The sequence below is a fragment of the Rhamphochromis sp. 'chilingali' genome, assembly GCF_963969265.1.
Source record: "Rhamphochromis sp. 'chilingali' genome assembly, chromosome: 7".
Lineage (NCBI taxonomy): Eukaryota > Metazoa > Chordata > Actinopteri > Cichliformes > Cichlidae > Rhamphochromis > Rhamphochromis sp. 'chilingali'.
This window is the reverse complement of record NC_137934.1, coordinates 3,088,741-3,108,553: the sequence shown is the minus strand read 5'-3', so window position 1 is coordinate 3,108,553 and position 19,813 is coordinate 3,088,741. Positions and strand designations below refer to the sequence as shown.

Below are 19,813 nucleotides of genomic sequence, written 5' to 3'. Positions count from 1 at the left end.
CAGTAATTTACTTTTGGAACGTTTAGTGCTAAAAGGTCCAGATAAAAACGTCCCAGACAGTTTGATTCATTTTATTTGATCACGTTTAGATACAGATTTCTGGGGAAAAAACCCTTTAAAGTGCGCACCTTACAAAACAGGCACGTTTATTTTGGAGAATTCTCTAAAAATTAACAACATGAGAAAAGAAGCGTGAAGTCGCTCACCTGCTTTCAGTCTCTGAGATTAGTAATCAGAGGCAAAGCCTCGCAGTCACTCCTTTATAAAAAAGACAAATACATTTACATTTTTTTCTGCATACACGGCAAAATGTGACCATCAGAACGTTTCTACTTTCAGCATCAGCTCTGGTACATAAACCTCACAGTAAATGCAGATGGCACACTTTCTGTGTTTCAACTTACTGGAGGCCACGACGGCCACTCCACTCGATTCAGTCAGTCTATGTCCCACCCTCAGCTATCGCCACCAGCTCTGGGTAGTGACCAAAAGAATGAGACGGCAGGTACAAGTGACAGAAATGACCTTCCTCCAAAGGATGTCTGGCTTCACCCTTAGAGAGAGGGTGATGGGGGCGATTATATGGGAGGGATTGCTGCCCCATCCACATCAAAAGTAGTCAGGTGAGATGCTTCCTCAGCCTCCTGGACGTCTACTAAGTGAAGTGTTTTGGGCATGAGGAAGCCCCGGGGCAGACCCATGACAATACTTGCAGGGTTACATCTCTGTGCTGGTTTAAGCTGCGTACATACTGGCAGCGATCGTTTTGCAGCTGCCAGCTGGTTGCTTGCAGACATTCCAGGCTCTGGTTGCCTAGGCGACCTTCTACTGTATTTACTAGCAGGTCAATTCAAGTTATTTATATACCGCCCAATCACAACAGTCACCTCAAGGTGCTTTATATTGTAAGATAGAGAGCCTTAGGGCTGCTCGATTATGGCAAAAATGATAATCACGATTATTTTCACTGAAATTGCGATCTCGATTATTTGACGATATTTATTTAACAATAACAATGTGTTGAATAATGACTTTAAAGATTGTCAAAAAATAATATAAAATAGTGTGCAAATACTGATAACAGTGCAAATGTTTGCAATATAAAAAATAAATGAAAAATGTAAACATCTATGTTTAGTGAACTTTGCAGTGTTGCTCTGTGGTGCAGCTACACTGTAGCAAAGTTTACACACTGTGTCTACTTGATCCACGTCTGACTCCGCGAACCCATAATGTTTCCACACCACTGAAGTTTTTTTTACCTCTCTTTTCAACCAACAGCAGTCACTCTCCTCTCCAAATAACTTCTGCTTAGCTTTCCAAGCTTCCCTCGGGTCCTCTTAATTGTTGTGACGCGTGTTCGAAATGCAGAGAGGTGCGCTTGATTTGCCACACGGAGCAGCGTGAGAGTAAAGCACGAGGGAGGGGCTAATAATCAGCTCAGTCATTTTTAATGATCGTTGAAAGCCCAGATCGTAATCGAGATTAAAATTCAATTAATTGAGCAGCCCTAGAGAGCCTACAATACAATATTGTAAAGGCTTACAGTAATATAGAGAAAATTCCAAAATTCAGTTGATCCTCTATGAGCAAGCACTTTGGCAACAGTGGGACAAAAAAACTCCATTTTAACAGGAAGAAACCTAGAGGGGAGCGAGGGAGGACAAAAGAGCCAGAGAGTAATGATAATAAATGATTAAATGCAGGTCATATGCCAATCAACAGTATTTTTCACTCTCATTGGTATCCTCAGTTGCTTGCCTATAAAGTTTGTTGCAGATCCCGCCCACTTTGCGTTGCCATCATTTATTTTTTATGAATGCCTTGGAAAAGCTGGAGAAGGTGTCCAGGGAGGGTCTTAGACTGTTGCTGCCACAACCTGCAGCCCAGTGGAGCTACAGTTACACTTCTATTACAGATTAAAAATGAGTGGTGAAGTGGAGTTGCGACTCACCAGTAATTGCCACAATCCAGCTGTTGATGACACATTAACAGGAGATTATGTGAGTTTGGTGCTTCAGTTATTTGTAGTGTTTTTTTCTGAGTTTATTACAAACCTGCTGCATAAAACAAAAACAGGATCCATCCATGATCTCAACATACAACAGAGCTGTATGTGTAGCTGTAACGTAAAATAATACCATCCATGCATCCATCCATCCACCCGCCCCCTTTGAGTCCAGGGGCCAGCACATTGAGAAGCCCAGACTTCCCTCACCAGTTCCACCTCTTCTAGCTTATCCCGGGGGACACAGAGTCAATTCCAGGCCAGCTGAGAGATATATTCTCTCCGGGGAGTCCGGGGCCTCCTCCCAGTAGGATATGTCCAAAATACCTCACCTAGGAAGCTTCCAGGAGGCGTACTAGTCAGATGCCCGAACCACCTGAATTGGCTCGTGGTGGAAGACCAGCGGCTCAGAGTCATTCTGGAATAACTGAGCTCGTCACCCTACCTCCAAGAGAGCCCAGCCATCCTTCGAAGGAAACTCATTTCCTCCAAGAATTACTTAGAATAAATTTCCCAGACACAGCAAAACAGTTGTATGAAGCGCTATCATCAAATGAAACCATGTACTTCACTTCAGAGAGGTCACAGTCTTTCAGCTGCAGTTTAATAAGTTTGTATGGGTGCATTTCCCACAAGGTGGCCTTTCAAATCATCAAAGTAACTTTCAAAAAAATAGCCACAAAGAAAACTCATTCCCTCAACGTCTGAATGAACTGTGAAGAACACAAACATATATGTAACCTATGTCTGAATGAAGAATGCTACTTTAATTTAAAGCCATTGTTCCTAGACTGACATTTTTGTTGAAGCACACATGGCTGATCATCTGTGCCCACTAAGATGGGTGTGGCCTTTGCTCTCTGATCATTCACCTGTTTGATACTTGATAGTGCTGATCACAGCGGATGTTCTTTCTGTGTGCAGAGAGGCACAATCTGATCTTGGCAGGCTTTTTCTAATCCAGATAACTTTTTATAGTTCCATTTTTATTTTTACTTCTAAAAAAGTTCACATAGCTGCCTTGGACATAGTGTTACAGCAGATGTGACGCTACTGACATCTATATTCTGCTGTCTCCAAGTGGCTAAAGAAATCACTATTTGCAGGTTTAAAGCTTAAGATATTGTGATGGTCTTGTTATGCATCCCTATTGCGCCTTTGTGGGAGTCCCTCCTACAGCGGATGTCTCCAGTGGCCCATGTTTGCCCTCGCCGCACACATGTGCACAATCGAATGGTGAAAACAACACCAGCTACAACCTTTTTTTTTTTTTTTTTTTTTTTTTTAAACGAGCTAAACCAGCACATTTTAAATTTTTATCTGCTTGTAAAAATATGAGGCCACTATAGAAAATCTCCTTTAAAAACAGAGCGGTATTAGCACATCATCAGCTCTGATGGAGTTCCTCCTAATAAAAGCAGCGATAACACATGCATGACTCATACGCCTTCTATGAGTGGTACACAAAAAGAAGTAACTTATTCTCATGGTTACAAAAATAAAAGAAGTCGTTAAGCCTCGTGGTGTTTATGTAGTGGGCGTATGCACGACCGAGGGATGGAAAGCCCAGGCCTCTGTGCAGCGCTTCTACATGTGATCACATCTAAAACACTCATTCAAACCCCAGAGCCCAGTGGTCTGTAAATGAAATTGATGTAAATTAAACCAGTGAATGAATATTGGAATTGTACAGCGCTTTGAGGGCCCTGAAAAGCGCTATATAAATGCAATCCATTAATATTATTATTATTATTATTATTATTAAATGTTTTGCAATACCTTAAACATATACCGGGCTTTTTTTGTTTTTGTTTGGGCCATTCAGCATGCCTCCCGCTCTGAGGCAGCGGTGGTCCTGACTGCCAGGGGGCATTGCCTGTCTAGTATGTAGGTCAGTCATGAAGAATCCCAGCTTCCACAATTACAGAGAATGAGACGGCTTGGGACCCAAAACTATCAAGCCCAACAGCTGGGAGATGTTAGGAAAAAAGATCCTCCTCAGTGACTGTAATGAACATTAATGAATGGAGCTAAAAGGACACATGTGGGCAGATGAAAAACAAAAGAAGGCGGACAGGCAGAAGAGGAAAGAGGCTTTCTGTTTGGTGGAAGAGAAAAAAAATGTTGCAAAAAGGGAAATGTGTTTCAGTCTGAGGAGGTTGGAAAGCCCGTCCCAGTAACAGAAGGCCTGTAGCATGTAGCCCAGATCCTCAGCTCCTCAAGGGTCCAGCCCGGAGCCTTTGACAGATTGTTCACTGTCCCACGTCTGAGAGTTCAGCAGCGTCACCTGCAGCTATAAAACAAAAACAATAACCAAAGATCTACGCTTAAGAAAGGAGAGCTGACTTATATCAGATAATGGTGCTCTTATTTTGAGTTGTGTATCGTTAAATACTTTAATAACTGTAAGGTTGTTGCAAATGATTGCGAGAAACCCCCTCTTCAGTTATATTCGCCATATATCATTACCCAACATGCACTGGGCAATTATGTATGCAAGACAAACTGGACGTATTTTTATTCACATTAATGTAGTCATAGATAAGTTGATACTATGAAAGTCTCAGTATACAATAAAACTAGAGCATGATGTTGTTGACACTGTGGCAGGTGTTGGGTCAGTCCACCAAATGAATAGACTGAAACAGCCGGATGGATGGAAACATATTCCAATTAGTTTTATAATTGACATGGACATAATGTGTAGACGCTTAGCTTTCATTTGCGGGTCTCCAGATTCAAATTGGATCAAAAGTTTGGGAGTTTCAGATCCTGAACATGTGCCACCCTCTTTTTAAAGGGACCAAATGTAATTGGATCAACTGACTCAAAGGCTATTTCATGGGTAGGTGTTCCTTTGTTATTATATGCCATTATCAATTAAACAGATAAAAGGTCTGGAGTTGATTTGAGGTGTGAAGATTTTTGTTGTGAAAAACATGCAGCTAAAGGAGCTCTCCACGCAGGTGAAATAAGTCGTCCTTAACCTGCAAAAAGAGAAAAAAAAAAAAACATCCAAGAAATGGCTAGAATAGCTGGATTGGCAAAATCTACACTTTGGTAAATCCTGAGACTCAAGGGAAGCGCTGGTGAACTCGGTGCAAAAAGACCTGGATGTCCACAGAAGAAAACAGCAGCGGATGATCAAAGCAGATAAACCCCCTCAGAACAGCCAACCAAGTGAACAACACTCTCCAGGAGTCTGCGTATTGATATCCAAATCTACAATAAAGAGAAGACTGCATGAAAGTAAATACAGAGGGTTCACTGGAAGGCACTCATAAGCCTCAAGAACAGAAAAAAGCCAGCACAGTTCTGCAAAAGCATTCTTTAGACAGATGAAAGCAAGACCTCTGTCAGAATGATGGCAAGTAAAAGTTTGGAGAAGGCAGCTCATGATCCAAAGGATACCACATCATTTGTAAAACATACCAGAGGTAGTGTGATGGTTTGGGCGTGCATGGCTGCCAGTGGCACTGGGACACGAGTGTTTACTGATGATGTGACACAAGACAGAAGCAGCCGAATGAACTCTGAAGCGTTCGGAGACAGACTGTCTGCTCAAATCCAGCTAAATGCAGCAAATTGATTGAGGAGTGTCTCATAATACAGAAGGACAGTGATCCTAGACATACAGCCAAAGCAACCCAGGAGTTTATTAAAGCAAAGCAGTGGAATATTCCAAGAAAGTCACCTGATCTCGACCCAGCATGCATTTCACTTGTTGAAGTCTAAACTTCAGACAGAAAGGCAAACAAACAGCAACTGAACGCCGCTGCAGTCAAAGCCTGCTCGAGCATTAAAAAGAAGGAAAGCCAGCGTCTGGTGATGTCCATGAGTTCAAGACTTCAGGCTGTCATTGCCGGCAAAGAGTTTTCAACCAAGTATTAGAAACGAACATTTTATTTTCAGTTATTACTTTCGGGCCCTGAAATAAAGGGATTGTGTTGAAAAATGTTTTAGTTCCTCACATGTTTCTCTTTTGTTTAACCCACTGGATTAAAGCTGGAAGTCAACGGCATCTTAGTTGTTTCATTTAAAATTCTTTGTGGTCATGTACAGAACCAAAATGAGAAAAAAGTTGTCTCTGTCCAAATGTATATGGGCCTAATTGTAGCTGCTCTGTGTCCTTTTTTAGGCTTTTTTAAAACTGTTTTTTTTTTTTTTACCGGTTTAGCCGTGCATTGTACATTCAAATTAACCAAAGAGAAAAAGTTCACGTTTCACTTTTCTGTACACAAACATCTTGAAATAGCTCACAGAAGCCACGTGCCTCTTGGTAAATCTAAATTCTGCAAGTCTGACAGGACAAAGTCTGATGGGATGTAAGATAACTCTTCTGGTAACTGGAACTTAATTGTGTCAGACCTGAAGGAAACTGCTGCACATCAGGACAAGATGATTCCTGTTTTTTTCCCGTGTGACTGTCACGTGACTTCTGAACTTAGTTTAGTGAGTAAGTGCTCAATATGTAGCAACCGCAGTGCAGTTTCACCTGCTCTACAAACTGCTGCCACAAACACATGAGAAAAAGCAACACGCAGCTACTCATTCATTGTGCTGCCTTTATTAAAAGCACTTTTTTTCACCCTTAGCCAAGGGATTGTGTTTACTTGAAGCCCCGCAAGGTCAGATTCTGTAATCATGGAAAATGTGAGTCATTATTTTGCCTACTTGCAAGGTATTTTGGAAGGTCTGTTGAAATTTCAGCCCTCTTTCTATCAAATAAACAAAGATATTTTAAGGTTGTTTTCACTGTTAGGAGTGTTTAGAGCACGTACATTATTCTGCAGGAGAGGAATCAGTGCATATGACCTATAGTAACAAATCATTTTGTGTTGGAATAGTGATTTATACCTTCTGAGTATCGGCTGAAATCAGAATTCCACTGTAGAAATGCCAAATGTGCATAATGCAAACAAAAGAAATCATCTGATATGGATCAAAAGCAAATCTATTATCATTTCTTTTACAAATTCTCTCTTTTATTTCATCTAGGGCCAAGTATTTCCGAGGGAAAAAGCTGAACGGGGAGTACGAGATCCGTGTCGAGCAGGTACAGTGTATTTAATAACGCTATTCTGCCTATTCATTATTTTAAAGTCATCATTGATAGCTATTGTGTTATGTACTCATTGATCCTTTAAACATAAATATTTTGCCTCTTAACAGCTTCGTACTGATTGCGCAGCAACATGTCACTAAAATATTTGTAATAAATGATATGAAATGATTTACAAAATGTTTGGTTTTTTATCTGTTCAAAACCAAAACTGTATAATAATGAATAATGCACACCAAGGTTATTGTCCATTTAATAAGAATGTAATAAATGTTGACAGACTATGGCAGTCCTGACGAGCTACATGTCGTCTTCCATTTAAAGTTTTTGTAAATCATCAGTTTGGCACTTTGGGACATGTGTGCAGTGGTCCCTTGTTTATCGCAGGAGTTACGTTCCAAAAATAACCTGCAACAGACGAAATCCGCGAAGTAGTCAGCTTAATTATTTTACAGTTATTATAGATATTTTAAGGCTATAAAAAAAACATTACACACTTTATGCACTTTTCTCAGACAGACATGAACATTTTCACACGTTTCTCTCTTGTTTAAACACTCGCAAAGTTCAAACCTTCGTAGAAAAATAAGTCCAGTATTATAAAATGAAACCTTTATTGTATTTTTCTTTCGAACATGAGGGTTTGAGGTCTTACTTTTCATGTTTTCTTCAAGCTAAAACTACACCGCTAGCTTAACGGCTAATTTAAGTTAATGAAGTTGTTCTTTGTCTTAATGGACACTTAAAATTTCTTCTCAGTCTTGAAATCTAAATGATAAGAATTTTTTTTTTTTTTAATTAACAGCGTATAACATTTAAGTGAATGCTTTAGTTGTTTAGGGGAAAAAACCTCCTAACGCTTCCACTCATGTGTCACCATATTCAATTATTCCTGTAAGGAAGAAAGCGTACGTTAATTCAGCACAGTTATGAAATTACCGCTTATATGTCTAGACATACGGTATTTACAGTGTGTAGATACCATCTAATTTACCTTAAAAAAGCTGTTCAGTTTGACATGTGCAAGCCATTGTTGAGACTGAAGCTGTCTTTGAAATGGAGTGGTGTGTTTTTATGTGAGAAGGGAAAGAAACCGCAGAAAGCTGGAACGCTGATTTTATAGCCTGTTTGCTTTACTCTCAACTGTTGTGGTCACATCCTCCTTCCAGGACGGCGTGGGAGCTGGAATGAATCAACACTTTCTTTTGAAAATCGATTTTTCTTTTTTTTTAATCTTGCGGCCTCATAATTATTGAACTCCAATAAAAATGCAGCTGATTTAATAATAAGCTCCCTTAAGAGAATAGTGAGGGTGAAGCGACGTATGAGCACCCCTCCACCCCCCACATAGCTCAGCTATAGCTTGAACTGACCTACTTGGATTTTGTTCGACCCTCTTTCCCAGAAGCCCCCTGCACTGACAAATACAAGTCGGTTGCTAATTGCCTTCAGCAGCCAGATTCTTCATCGGCTGTTTGGAGCCTCAGAATGATGGAAACACGATCTCTGTGTGAAAACTTTGCGACATGCTGCGATGAACCATTTTAGGGAACAACAATAAAAGCAGAGAGTCCCACTGCACTGGCTTCTGCTCTCTTGAATTCCACTGTTGTTGGCTTCTTATATAAATGTCCTTTCTTGAGTGACTTTGGGCTTTGGGGAGGCCAATCAATGTCTGATAGGTTTCCACTGTGTGCTTTTCTATCCAGGAATGTTTTTACACACTGCACTGGGAGTGTGTTTGGGATAATTGCTGTTGCCAGTCAAACACTTTCCAGATGATATTACTTGGCAGATAAGAAAAATCTAACTGCACTTTTCTGCTTTCATATTTCCATCCAGTGTGACAGTTTGGGAGCTGAAATGCAGTTCCACACCATGACAGAGCCTCCTCTGTGATCGACTGAAGGGCCAGATGCATCTCTTAAGTCTTTGTTGTATTTTTTTTTTGTCATTTTTGAAGAACATGACATTTAGATTATATTCAGTTGCTTCAGATTTAGTTTTTGGGGCCTGCCACTTCCTTTTTTGTCCTCCGCTTGTTCAGTTTTCCTCAATTTTCTTTAACAAAATGTACACCATGCCAAGATATGTCAAGTATTTAGCTAATAGCTCTTTGGGAATCACTTTGTTGGTGCAAAAATACTTTTTTATGCCTGTCAAACTGTGTTATCTTTGGCACTTTTACAACTAAAGAAATGGGAATAAATGGTGTGACGGGCTGCTAGTGACAAAGTGCCTAAAGATACAATTTAAATGAGCTCTTTGCTAATTTGTCTGCTTTGTATAGACACAGCACTGGTAAAAAAAAAAGGGGGCCAATGTTCAAAGTAAGAGCGGCTGCTCAAGACTGCATTGAAAAATTACAAGACAGTGTGGCTTTTCAGAAGCAAAACATAAAGAAATCAAGGGTGGCTCAAGATTTTTGCCCAGTACTGAAAATAGCCTCTTTGTTTTTTTCACCAGAGTTGAAAGATAGCTCAACATGAAGGCCGTTTAGGTGCTCCCTGAGCTGTTTTTTCTCTGTTATAATGTAATTACAAACTGCATGCCTTACATGGATGGACATTTAGTTTGCTAGTTGCCATGCATCATGTTCATGCTGGTTAAGCTTTCTAAAGCAATGCCAAACCTTCATAACTCTTCTCTGACTTGCTTGCTGCCATATAAGGTACCATCTTTAGACTCGCAGAGCACACACTCACCATAGCGTGTGATGGTGCACTAAAGGAGGCCGGATGCCAGTCCGAACTTGTCCGAAAGAGAACCAGGAGAGACTGGCTTTGATTCTCAGATGTGATCTCTCATTAAAGTGTGCTGCCTCTTATTTACACGACTCACTTCGAACTTCAGTTTAGTTGATGCTCACAGCCCCGTGTACACTGGCTAATCCCATTTTTCTTTTTTTAACCACTAAACAGATGCTTGTGGCAGTGCTGCTGGTGGCTTATTTGTGCTCCTAAGTTACTCATAAAACAAGCTTGAACCCATTGCTTTCTCACAAAATCATTACATGCAGCTTGTTCAGTAGTATTTCTTGATTCTGTTGGGGTTGAGGGTAACTGTAAGTCAGCATACCTTCTGGATTACAAACACACAAACAGTCCTGACTGCAGAGAGCCTGTTTCTGTGTAACTTCTTCACTGCACTCGGCAGTCATCGGGCTGGGAGTTGTAGATTTCTTTCTTTCATTGAAGCAGTTAGGCAGCACAGTGGCACCGTGGTTAGCACTGTTGCCGCACAGCAAGAAGGTCCTGAGTTCAATTCCACCATCAGGCCGGGGTCTTTCTGTGTGGAGTTTACATGTTCTCCCCGTGTTTGCGTGGGTTCCCTCCGGGTACTCCGGCTTCCTCCCACCGTCTAAAGACATGCAGCTTGTGGGGATAGGTTAATTGATTAATCCAAATTGCCCATAGGAGTGAATGTGAATGGTTGTCTGTCTCTGTGTGTTAGCCCTGCGACAGACTGGCGACCTTTCCAGGGTGTACCCTGCCTCAACAGACCCGGCCTTTCTGATGAGTTTGTTCAGTTTGTTTGCGTCCTTTGCTTGATGCCTCGCCCCCTGCACGCCGCAGCAAAGAAGATGGTGCTCGCAACAACAGACTGATAAAACATTTAGAGCAGCCAGCTGCATACATTGAAGTATCTGAGCTTTTGTAGAAAGTAAGTCCAGCTCAGACCCTTTTTGTAGGCAGCGTCAGTGTTAGCAGACCACTGCAGCCTGTGGTCCAGTTGATACTTATGTAAATGGTAAACTGCCTGTATTTGTATAGCGCTTTACTTAGTCCCTATGGACCCCAAAGCACTTTACACTACATCCACCCATTCACACACTGGTGATGGCAGCTACATTGTAGCCACAGCCACCCTGGGGCGCACTGACAGAGGCGAGGCTGCCAGACACTGGCGCCACCGGGCCCTCTGACCACCACCAGTAGGCAACGGGAAGTGTCTTGCCCAAGGACACAACGACCGAGACTGTCGGAGCTGGGCTCGAACCGGCAACCTTCTGATAACAAGACGAACTGCCAACTCTTGAGCCACGATCGCCCCAAATTTTATATTGTGAATATTTCAACATCAGTCCCACCAATGCAGACGGGGGAGGGTCGGGATCTGTTCCTGCCAAAGTCCTCCACCAGCTCCTTTGTTTTGGCCACATTTAGCTGCAGGTGATTCACCTCACACACCGATCAGTCAGTCCTCTGTACGCCTCTTCCTATCCCATCTCCATACTTCCAGTAATGGCTGTGTCATCAGAGAATTTCTGCAGGAGACGAGTTTCTTTGATGTACTTGAAGTCGGCTCTATAGATGATGAAGAGAAAAGGGGAGAGCACAGTTCCCTGCATTTCCATCCCAATCTTTAATCACTCTAACCTGTTGCACATCCTTAGTGTTCGGCCTCACGTACAACTCACTACAAACCATTTCCTTTGCAACCCCCCACTGAACATTAATGAAATTTGCTAAATACTAAAAGGGTAAAAACAGTTATGACAAAGGCTACATATCTACAGATTTCCCAGATATTTCTACCTCACTGTGGTCCTGTCTAACCAAGCAAGGCCCAAACAGGGAAACATCAGAAATCAATTATATCCCTAACATAACCCCGTCTTCTGACCTGCGTCTGTATTATATCCTTCATAGATGTTAACTTGAGGAGTTTTATCTCGCAGTAGGTGGCTGTAGATTATTCGACCCACTGACTCAGTCAATTTGTTATTTGAACACTTGCCTGCTGTTTTACATTTAGACTCAAGAGCTGTGTTCATTCAGACGAGTGGTACATTCCACAGATCTCTGGAGCTTGTGGGATATCCATCTCCTACAATGCCTTTTGTATGTGTCTGAAGGGTCTTGGATGTGTTGCAGCCTTGTGGCAGTGCCAAGTTCAAGACCTTCTTATTTAGTTTCTCGTGCACTGGCAGTTTTTTTTACCGTGCCTGTTTCACTTTTAGATATTTAGAAAATTCTGACAGTCTGCTGCAAGATTTTTGTAAAGTTCAACAGCTACAATCAATGTTGATCACAGACGTAATGACACCCAACAACAGGCTGGCAGACAAACTGCCTGTTTACTACCCACAACTCATAAACACTGTAATTTACACAATTGGACAGATTAAACAGAACTGAAGAGGTCTGTTGTTTGCAAAAGAACAAGAGGCACTTCTGTAGGGTTGCCGGCTCGTGTGGTTTGGGTCGCGCGGGGCAACATCTGCTGGGCAGGCATATGACCTCAGCGCCGTCCACGCTCCTTTCCGCTGCAGTCATGGCAGCTCACAGGCAGTTGGCTGTATGTTATCCGTACCATTTTTTGGCTCGTACTTGCCCATGACATAGGGCATGTGAGGAGAGCTTTCAGAAGACGGATGGTTTGGTGTGTAACTTGCTGCCTTCTGTTGCTCCGTTGCACTTAGCATCTGTCGTGAATTTCAGCCGTCAATGCCTCAGTGGATTATTTCACTGTTGCACAAGGTGGTAGCTATTAGCAACAAATACCTCTCTGTGGTGCATATGAATAGTCCACTGTACTTCAGGCTTCTCAATTGCATCAGCATGGGATTCAGCAGAGCTTATCGAGAACGACGAAAACATTAAACAAAGTATCTGCCCCGCAACTACTGCGTGTTCCCCATGTGCTGAGTCAAGTCACGCAGTTTTTTCTGACTGCAGCGTAAAACTGAACAGCTCGACCTCAAATAACAAAAACAGCGCATCACATGCCAGATAATGTGGGATTAATAAAACTGCTATATTTATGTAACGTTTTCTATTTAGAGTTGTTTTTAAACTAGGTGTCAGTTTGTCAATAAAAGAAGCAGTTTGGAGCAGAAAAACATCTATTTTGAGGTGAAAAGAAATCACACAATTGGAGCTAGGGGTAGTGAGAGGCAGTTTTTATTCACTGGCAGAAAACGAACTTAGAAACACAATACATGAGCACTAGAAACAAAACCAAAATCCAAACTGGGAAGGATGACCTCAACTGGGAGTTCATGACATAACCTGACAAAACATGACGACTGAGGAACACACAGCTAACACGGAGGACACGTGGGAAAAACACAGGGCTTAAATACATGCTGGCATAATCAGGGAATGGGAGACAAGAGGGAAACACAGCTGGGATAATGCACTCATGACGACACGCTGGGAAGCAGAACTGAAACCATAAACATGGGACCAGGACTACCAAAGTAAAACAGGAAACTGAGACAAAGCACCAAGATGCAGACTAGACACTAAGACGTGGAAACATAGAAACCTGAAGCACAGAGATGATACAAAACAGAAACCACAATCCAAGGACTGACGATGTAACATAAGCAGAAAACCATAAATCATAATGATAATCAGAACTATCAGTTCACCAAAAAACACAAAGCATTGGGTCTGTGACCAAGTACCGTGACAGTTACTGAGACTTCACCGCTTACGCTTAAGATGACAGTTCAGTTTGTCCTGGAGACTTGCGAACTTAAAGACCCAAAATTTCCATTGCACGTGTTACACTTCAAATAAATTCAGACAATTTCAGCTTTAATACTTCAACTAATCTCTGGTTTGCTCCTTCAGTCAAAACTGGAAATCATGAAATATTTTATGTAAAAAATTATCAAATGTTTTTACCTTCAAGAAAAAAAAAATTGTCGTTCTGGACATTTTTGCAAATCAAAGATTTAGGTGTAACGTGGCTGGTCTGTTTAAGTTGTTTTTGATTCAGGACCAAGCAAAATGCACCTTTACCCACCTGAAAGTTAATAACCTTCCTTAGTCCAGATCTAAAAATACCAACAAAGATTCCAGATGAGCTGCTGTCAGATGGTGTTTACTGTAAACAGTATCCATGGGTTAATGTAACTTGGCATAAGTTGACAGAGCGCACAAATAAATACTCCTTGTTGCCTTTCACCACAGCAGTGTTTGCCTAGTATGAGACTTTATCAGTCAGGAAGAGGCTGTATGTGATTCAAAGGCCAGTTAGACGTTAGCTGTGTGCTAAAAAGAAGAAAAGATCACAAGTTTGGATGACTGTGATGAAAGTAGCTGTGAGTAGAGGGAATGACAATGAAACTGAAAGTGCAGAAATTCAAACAAGCTTAAGTAAGCAAGATTTGTTGTTCTCAGCTTTGAGCCATAGTTAAACTTAATCGTAAATCAACTTTCTCCCAAACTGTGTTTCTGCTATAGCAGTTTGACTGCACACCATTCTTAATTCAGCCTGGATGCAGGTCAACAGATGAGAAGAATCAGTTCTGGAGGCAGTTGTCCTGTGTATCACTTCCTGTTTTCCTTTCCCAGGGCAAGAGCTGTTCCAAGGCAAGTGTCTGAATGTGGTACCGTGATGGTAACCATGGCACTGTGAAAAGCCTCCTGCCCTGGCTTCTGGGCCTGTGCCCTGTACCAGCTTCTTTATCCATTACTACCCAGTGACACTGGCTGTTAGCACTCCTTTTAAATGTAACCAGCCAATTGGAGATGGTGTGTAATTCTTGAAGCTTGCCAAAATGTTGCCCACTCTCTGGTTTTATCAGGTCGCCACACAAGCCACTGTAGGCCCTGGTGTTTGGGATGGGATTTGTTTAGAAGCAGCACGGTGCATTAGTGCGTACATGTGCATGGGAGTGTCACGCAGTCAGTGTGCATTTGGGTGTGTTGTGCATTTAGGAGCCTTTCTTGGCACGGCATATGCTGCAAAGCACACAGATGTTTCTTTTGGGAATGGGTATCAGTAAGAGGGGAGCTGAGAAAAGCACCAGAGCCAAATACATGTCCTTCAGGCACAGTGAGCAAGAGTGGCGCCTCGTTGTCCCTGAAATAAGATTATGGTATTTATTCGCCCCCTGCTCTTCCTCTGAGAGTGCAAAACAATAAATAAAAAGAGGTGGGTGTTTCTTTTTTTCCCTCCCTCTCGCTCTTGCCCCTCCAACCCCACCCAAAAAAACCTGAACAGTTTTGTTACTCAGCAAATTCTTTTTAAAGGAAGTTTACTCCCCCATACAAGGTTTACATGGGCCACAGAGCTATCCTATCCTGATAATAGTCCTTTTTATGTAGATGAAAGCCCGTGTGAGTCTCAATAAAGTTTGGCAAAGCCTCAGATGAAAAACACAGCTTGAGGATGTCCAGATACCAATTTGCTTAACTAGCAATGCAAGCTTATTTGTTTATTAAATTACGCAAATACTGGACTGAAAATGAGTGATGAATCCACATTTTACATTTTTTTTTGGTTAAAATCAGCTTTAATATGTAAGAGAAAGGTATAACCATCAAAACACAGTGGAGGCTGTCGTGGTTTTTGGCTGAATTCATCCAGTGATGATCTTATCAAAAGTGATGGAAGAATGAATGCAGGAAAATACTGCTCTGGAAAGCAACTGATTGGTAATAGCGTCACGTTTCGGTCTGACAGTGATTCCAAATCTAGTTCCAGTCCAGTAAAAGCAAACCCGGATAGAAAAAGACATAATGGGACACTACCAGTCATGGACTGGCCACCCCAGAGCCCGAACCTTAACATTATGTAGGCAGTGTGTGATCAAGCTTGTTAGAATTGTAAACTAAATCTGATATTTTTTTTTTATCTGTACTGTTGTCTGCCAACACCTAAGGGGGAATGTCTTAGGTGCTAAATGCCCAATTGTGTTTCTGTAATGTGTAATGAATTTGGGATTTTGTAAGAGTTCTACACTGGTAGAATAAAAGCAGTCTACCAGTGACACTGTGAATAAAGAAAAAAAATGGTTTGCTGACCATTCTTGCAGTTAACTACAACTTTCTCCAAGCTGTGAACTGTGACATACCTTAATGCAGATCTGTCAGACCAGCTGCAAAGGGTTTCTTGCATCTAACAAGTCCATGATTTAGACCGTCAGCCCTCGAGTCATAAACGTATTTGATTAGCTGAATGCCATATGTCATTAGCCATGTGCTGTACATGTGTTCTGGGATTTATTCCAAAGGCCAGATATCACTGTGGGAAGGTGTTTTTCACCCCATGAGTGTCCTTGGGAAACATTTGAATTGTAAAAATAAGAAGAATTTTCTTTTTCAGAATAATAATAATAGTATCTTCAAATGGTAAATGGCCTGTATTTGTATAGTGCTTTACTAGTCCCTAAGGACCCCAAAGCGCTTTACACAACCAGTCATCCACCCATTCACACACACATTCACACACTGGTGATGGCAGCTACATTGTAGCCACAGCCACCCTGGGGCGCACTGACAGAGGCTTCAGATGTAGCCCATTAGGTGTGCTACATTTTGATATGCTTTTTGGGTCCGGCTCTCCAGCCAAAAGCAGTGTTTTCAGTATCTCGTCCTCGTGGCGTAATCATGCAGCAGTTAAAGCAGAGCTGAGAACCAAACAAACGCTTGGCTCTCCGTTTGACACTTTTGTGAAATGGTTATGAAATGGTCGCTTGGTTATTATTTCATTTTTGCTCACCGAGCCACAGCCAAGCCACAGCTGGCTTGGGATTAGCACACCAGGAAATGCAGCCGTGTTTCCTGTGAAATGTGGCGCTCGAGAGTCGACCACGTCACTTCAGATTGACTTTTTGCTTTTCCACAGAGAGCAGGCTACTTGTTTAGGGCCCATTTAATCCACTACATGAGTGTCATGTCTCATACTTGAAACTGATGTGACGACTACCAAACGGCAGCGTTTCGTGTCTGAGGTCAACCGACTGCTGTTTAGTGTCCCTCCAGGGGCGTTCTGTACCTGCGGCAGATGGAAGTTTACAGTGACACAGCTTGACAGACTCTCCTCTGAGGGAAAGCAGAGAGCATGTTCAGAGTGAGGAATGAGGTCTGACAAACAGGCTGGAGCTGCATATTTAGGGTGTAGCTTTGGTTATATTACGCAGACATATTGTTTCTGCTGTATAATGCAATTCAATTCAACTCGTTATAACTGACTACAGTAGCTGTAGGGGCACCAATGACTGTAAATGTGTGTTGTGTTTTTTAAGTGGATATGATGTATTTGTACAAGAAGGTACAGCTGGAGAATTTTTAGCTAATCCTAGTTAGCATGAGTAATTCACGACACAAAGAGGTATTAATGTTGGCTAGCAAAGAACAGAAATTTATTTTTTTTGACAAACTTGCTCAGGAGGTAGAGAAAGTTATCTACGTACTGGAAGTTTGGTGTTTTGGTCTCTGGCTGTTCCAGTTTGTTTGCCAAAGTGTCTTTGGGTGAGATACTGAATGGCAATGCCTCAAGATACTCTGAGGCATTCATCGGAGAATTGGATGAATGAAGCATGTCGTGCACTCAGAGTGCTTTGCTTCGAGTGATCACGTAGAGTAGAAAAACTACATAAGAACTAGTCCATTTACTATTTAATTAGAGGATATGGGAATTCTTGGGGAGAACATGAGGCCCAAGTGGAGCTGAACCACAATTTGTGGTTGAATTTTAAGTCCTGGAGTTTGCCATATGGGTGAGTGCCACAGTTGACAGTAAAGGTCTAAGCATAACTTCATAACCATTCGTTTAATGGTTAGAGGTAGATATACACTCAGCAGTAACTTTAGTAGAAACTGGGTTGGATCCACTTTTGGGTTGGCAGAGATTCAATAAGATGCTGGAAACATCCTTCAGAGATGCTGCTCCATATGGACATGATACCATCACACAGTTGTTGCACACCCATGATTCAAATCTACTGTTCCACTCACGGTTGCTCTATTGGATTGAGATCTGATGACTGTGATGGTTATTTGAGTACAATTATTATTTTGAACTCTTTGTCGTGTTCATAAAACCACTTTAGGATGTTCTGAGCATCGTGACCTGGTGCATTGTCCTGCTTTAAGCAGCAGTCAGAAGATGGATATACTGTGGTCATAGAGGGAATGGCATGATTAGCAAAAATACTGAGATAAGCAGCGGCATTGAAACGATTCCGACTTGGTAGGAAGAGGCCCAAAGTGTGCCAAGAAAATATTTCCCACACCATTACACCACCAGCAGCCTGAGCTGTTGACTGAGCAAACAAGGCATGCTTTCATGTTGTTTATGCCAAATTCTGACCCCACCACAGATATTAGGTCACCAAGGTCTGGACCTCGGTAATTTCTCTTCCAAAACAAGACAATAAAACTGAGACAAATCAGTGTTCATTTGCCACATGACTTTTAATTTGAAAGTTTTATGAAGTCCTTGCCTGTCCTACAGTCCCTCTTACTGGGATGTATTGAGAAGGTTAGGTTGATAAATCACCCACAAGGAAGGATAATAGATTGATTTAGGAGCGATGGGCGAATCAGAGGCACAGTAGGGCCAGAGCCACTGAGTAAGGAACTTTTTCCTTTGTGCAGTTTTAATTTCAGTATTTACTTTCAGTATTATGCTATACGTATAGCTCACGTTTCTTTTTACTCCCACAAAAGAAGGAAGATGATAAAATATAGTTTTTTACAGCTTTCAAAATTTCTGGTTTTGATTATTTGCAACTCTAGGAGCCCGTCTCCTCTGAAGTGTAGCCTTTTCTGTTGGTTATTAGACGTGCTTCACCTTAAACATAAGATATTAGCAAAAACAAATTTGGACCTGATTGATTTCTAAACCTGAGCATGATGCTGAACGTGACCTCCACGCTCTAATCCAAAAGGCACATATGATGTTGTTTTCCCATTTTAGCAGGTTTGCCTGGGTTTTGTGTAAGTTCTGGTCTACAAAGAGTTTCTTTATGAGCTTTTCTTTGCCTGCATATGTGCTGAGATCATTCTCTAATGGTTGGAGCTTGTTTGGGGAAAGGAAGGTCTGATGTACCTCTGACCAGCATCACTGAATGGTGCAGTCAGAAGTATGCGCACACCCATTAATGATGTTATGGTATTCTGGCACACACTGGAGTAATTTCCTATTTCCTCATTGCTGTCTAGCTGCAACAAAGTTTCTTACTATTTTGCTCATTTTTTTTAGGAAACCTTGAGAAATCCTTTGCAGTAACTTGGTTATCAATCTGATAGAATTACTCTTACTCTACTCTGAAATTTGGTCCAAAGCAGTAAACATGAATAGATTTATGGGCTGTTGTGACAATCAGTACAAGGACATTTGAATCATCCCTCCCAATCGTGCACAAAGTCCATTCCCAGAAGTCAACTGTCGCCTTTCGTTCTGAGTATTTCTGGAAGTTTGACTGAGTCATTAGGTAGCCAGGCTACGGCCTTTCACAAGGCCCTCACTGTCCAGGAGGCCACTGACTGGGAATAACTCAATTAGCCTTCTCTCACCAGCTCACTTTGTCACTCTGTATTTTGCTCATTTCCATGAGAGTGCAGAAATGTAAAATGGAGGTGAAAGAGTGTGTTGTAGCACTATCTTGTTGATTTTTGGTACTTTTCACAAACAACATAAAGTCAAATTTGAATGCAGTCTAACGCAGTGTCCACATTTCTTCCAGCTTGCAGACACTGATTCAAAGGGACTGTGAAATGCTCTATGTTTGTGCATGTCGCTGTATGACCTTGACATGCCTTGTCTTCGTTACTCCTAGGCAGAGTTCTCAGAGATCAACTTGGCTTCCTACGTTAACTCGGGATGTATGGTGGACATGCAGGTCAATAAAGGTGGCACCAAAGTGATCAGGTAAGACACTCGAAGGGAAGTCGTTTGAGGCACTGGGCCATCCAATATATACTGTGCCACAGTGAGCCTGCACACTTCTTTTCTCTCAGTGCTGTTAAGCATGGCTCTGTGTTTCAACCCCCCTC

General features: G+C 41.8%; 1 protein-coding gene across 2 annotated transcripts in view; it reads left to right on the top strand.

Moving 5' to 3' along the window:
• The window catches only part of syn3 (synapsin III), a 129,835-nt gene that overhangs the window by 21,651 nt on the left and 88,371 nt on the right, over window positions 1-19,813 (top strand). For both annotated transcript variants that reach the window (XM_080886140.1, XM_080886139.1), the window contains exons 3-4: window positions 7,007-7,064; window positions 19,597-19,688. In XM_080886140.1, the coding sequence (XP_080742266.1) occupies window positions 7,007-7,064; window positions 19,597-19,688 (150 nt within the window). The remainder of the gene's footprint in view (window positions 1-7,006; window positions 7,065-19,596; window positions 19,689-19,813) is intronic.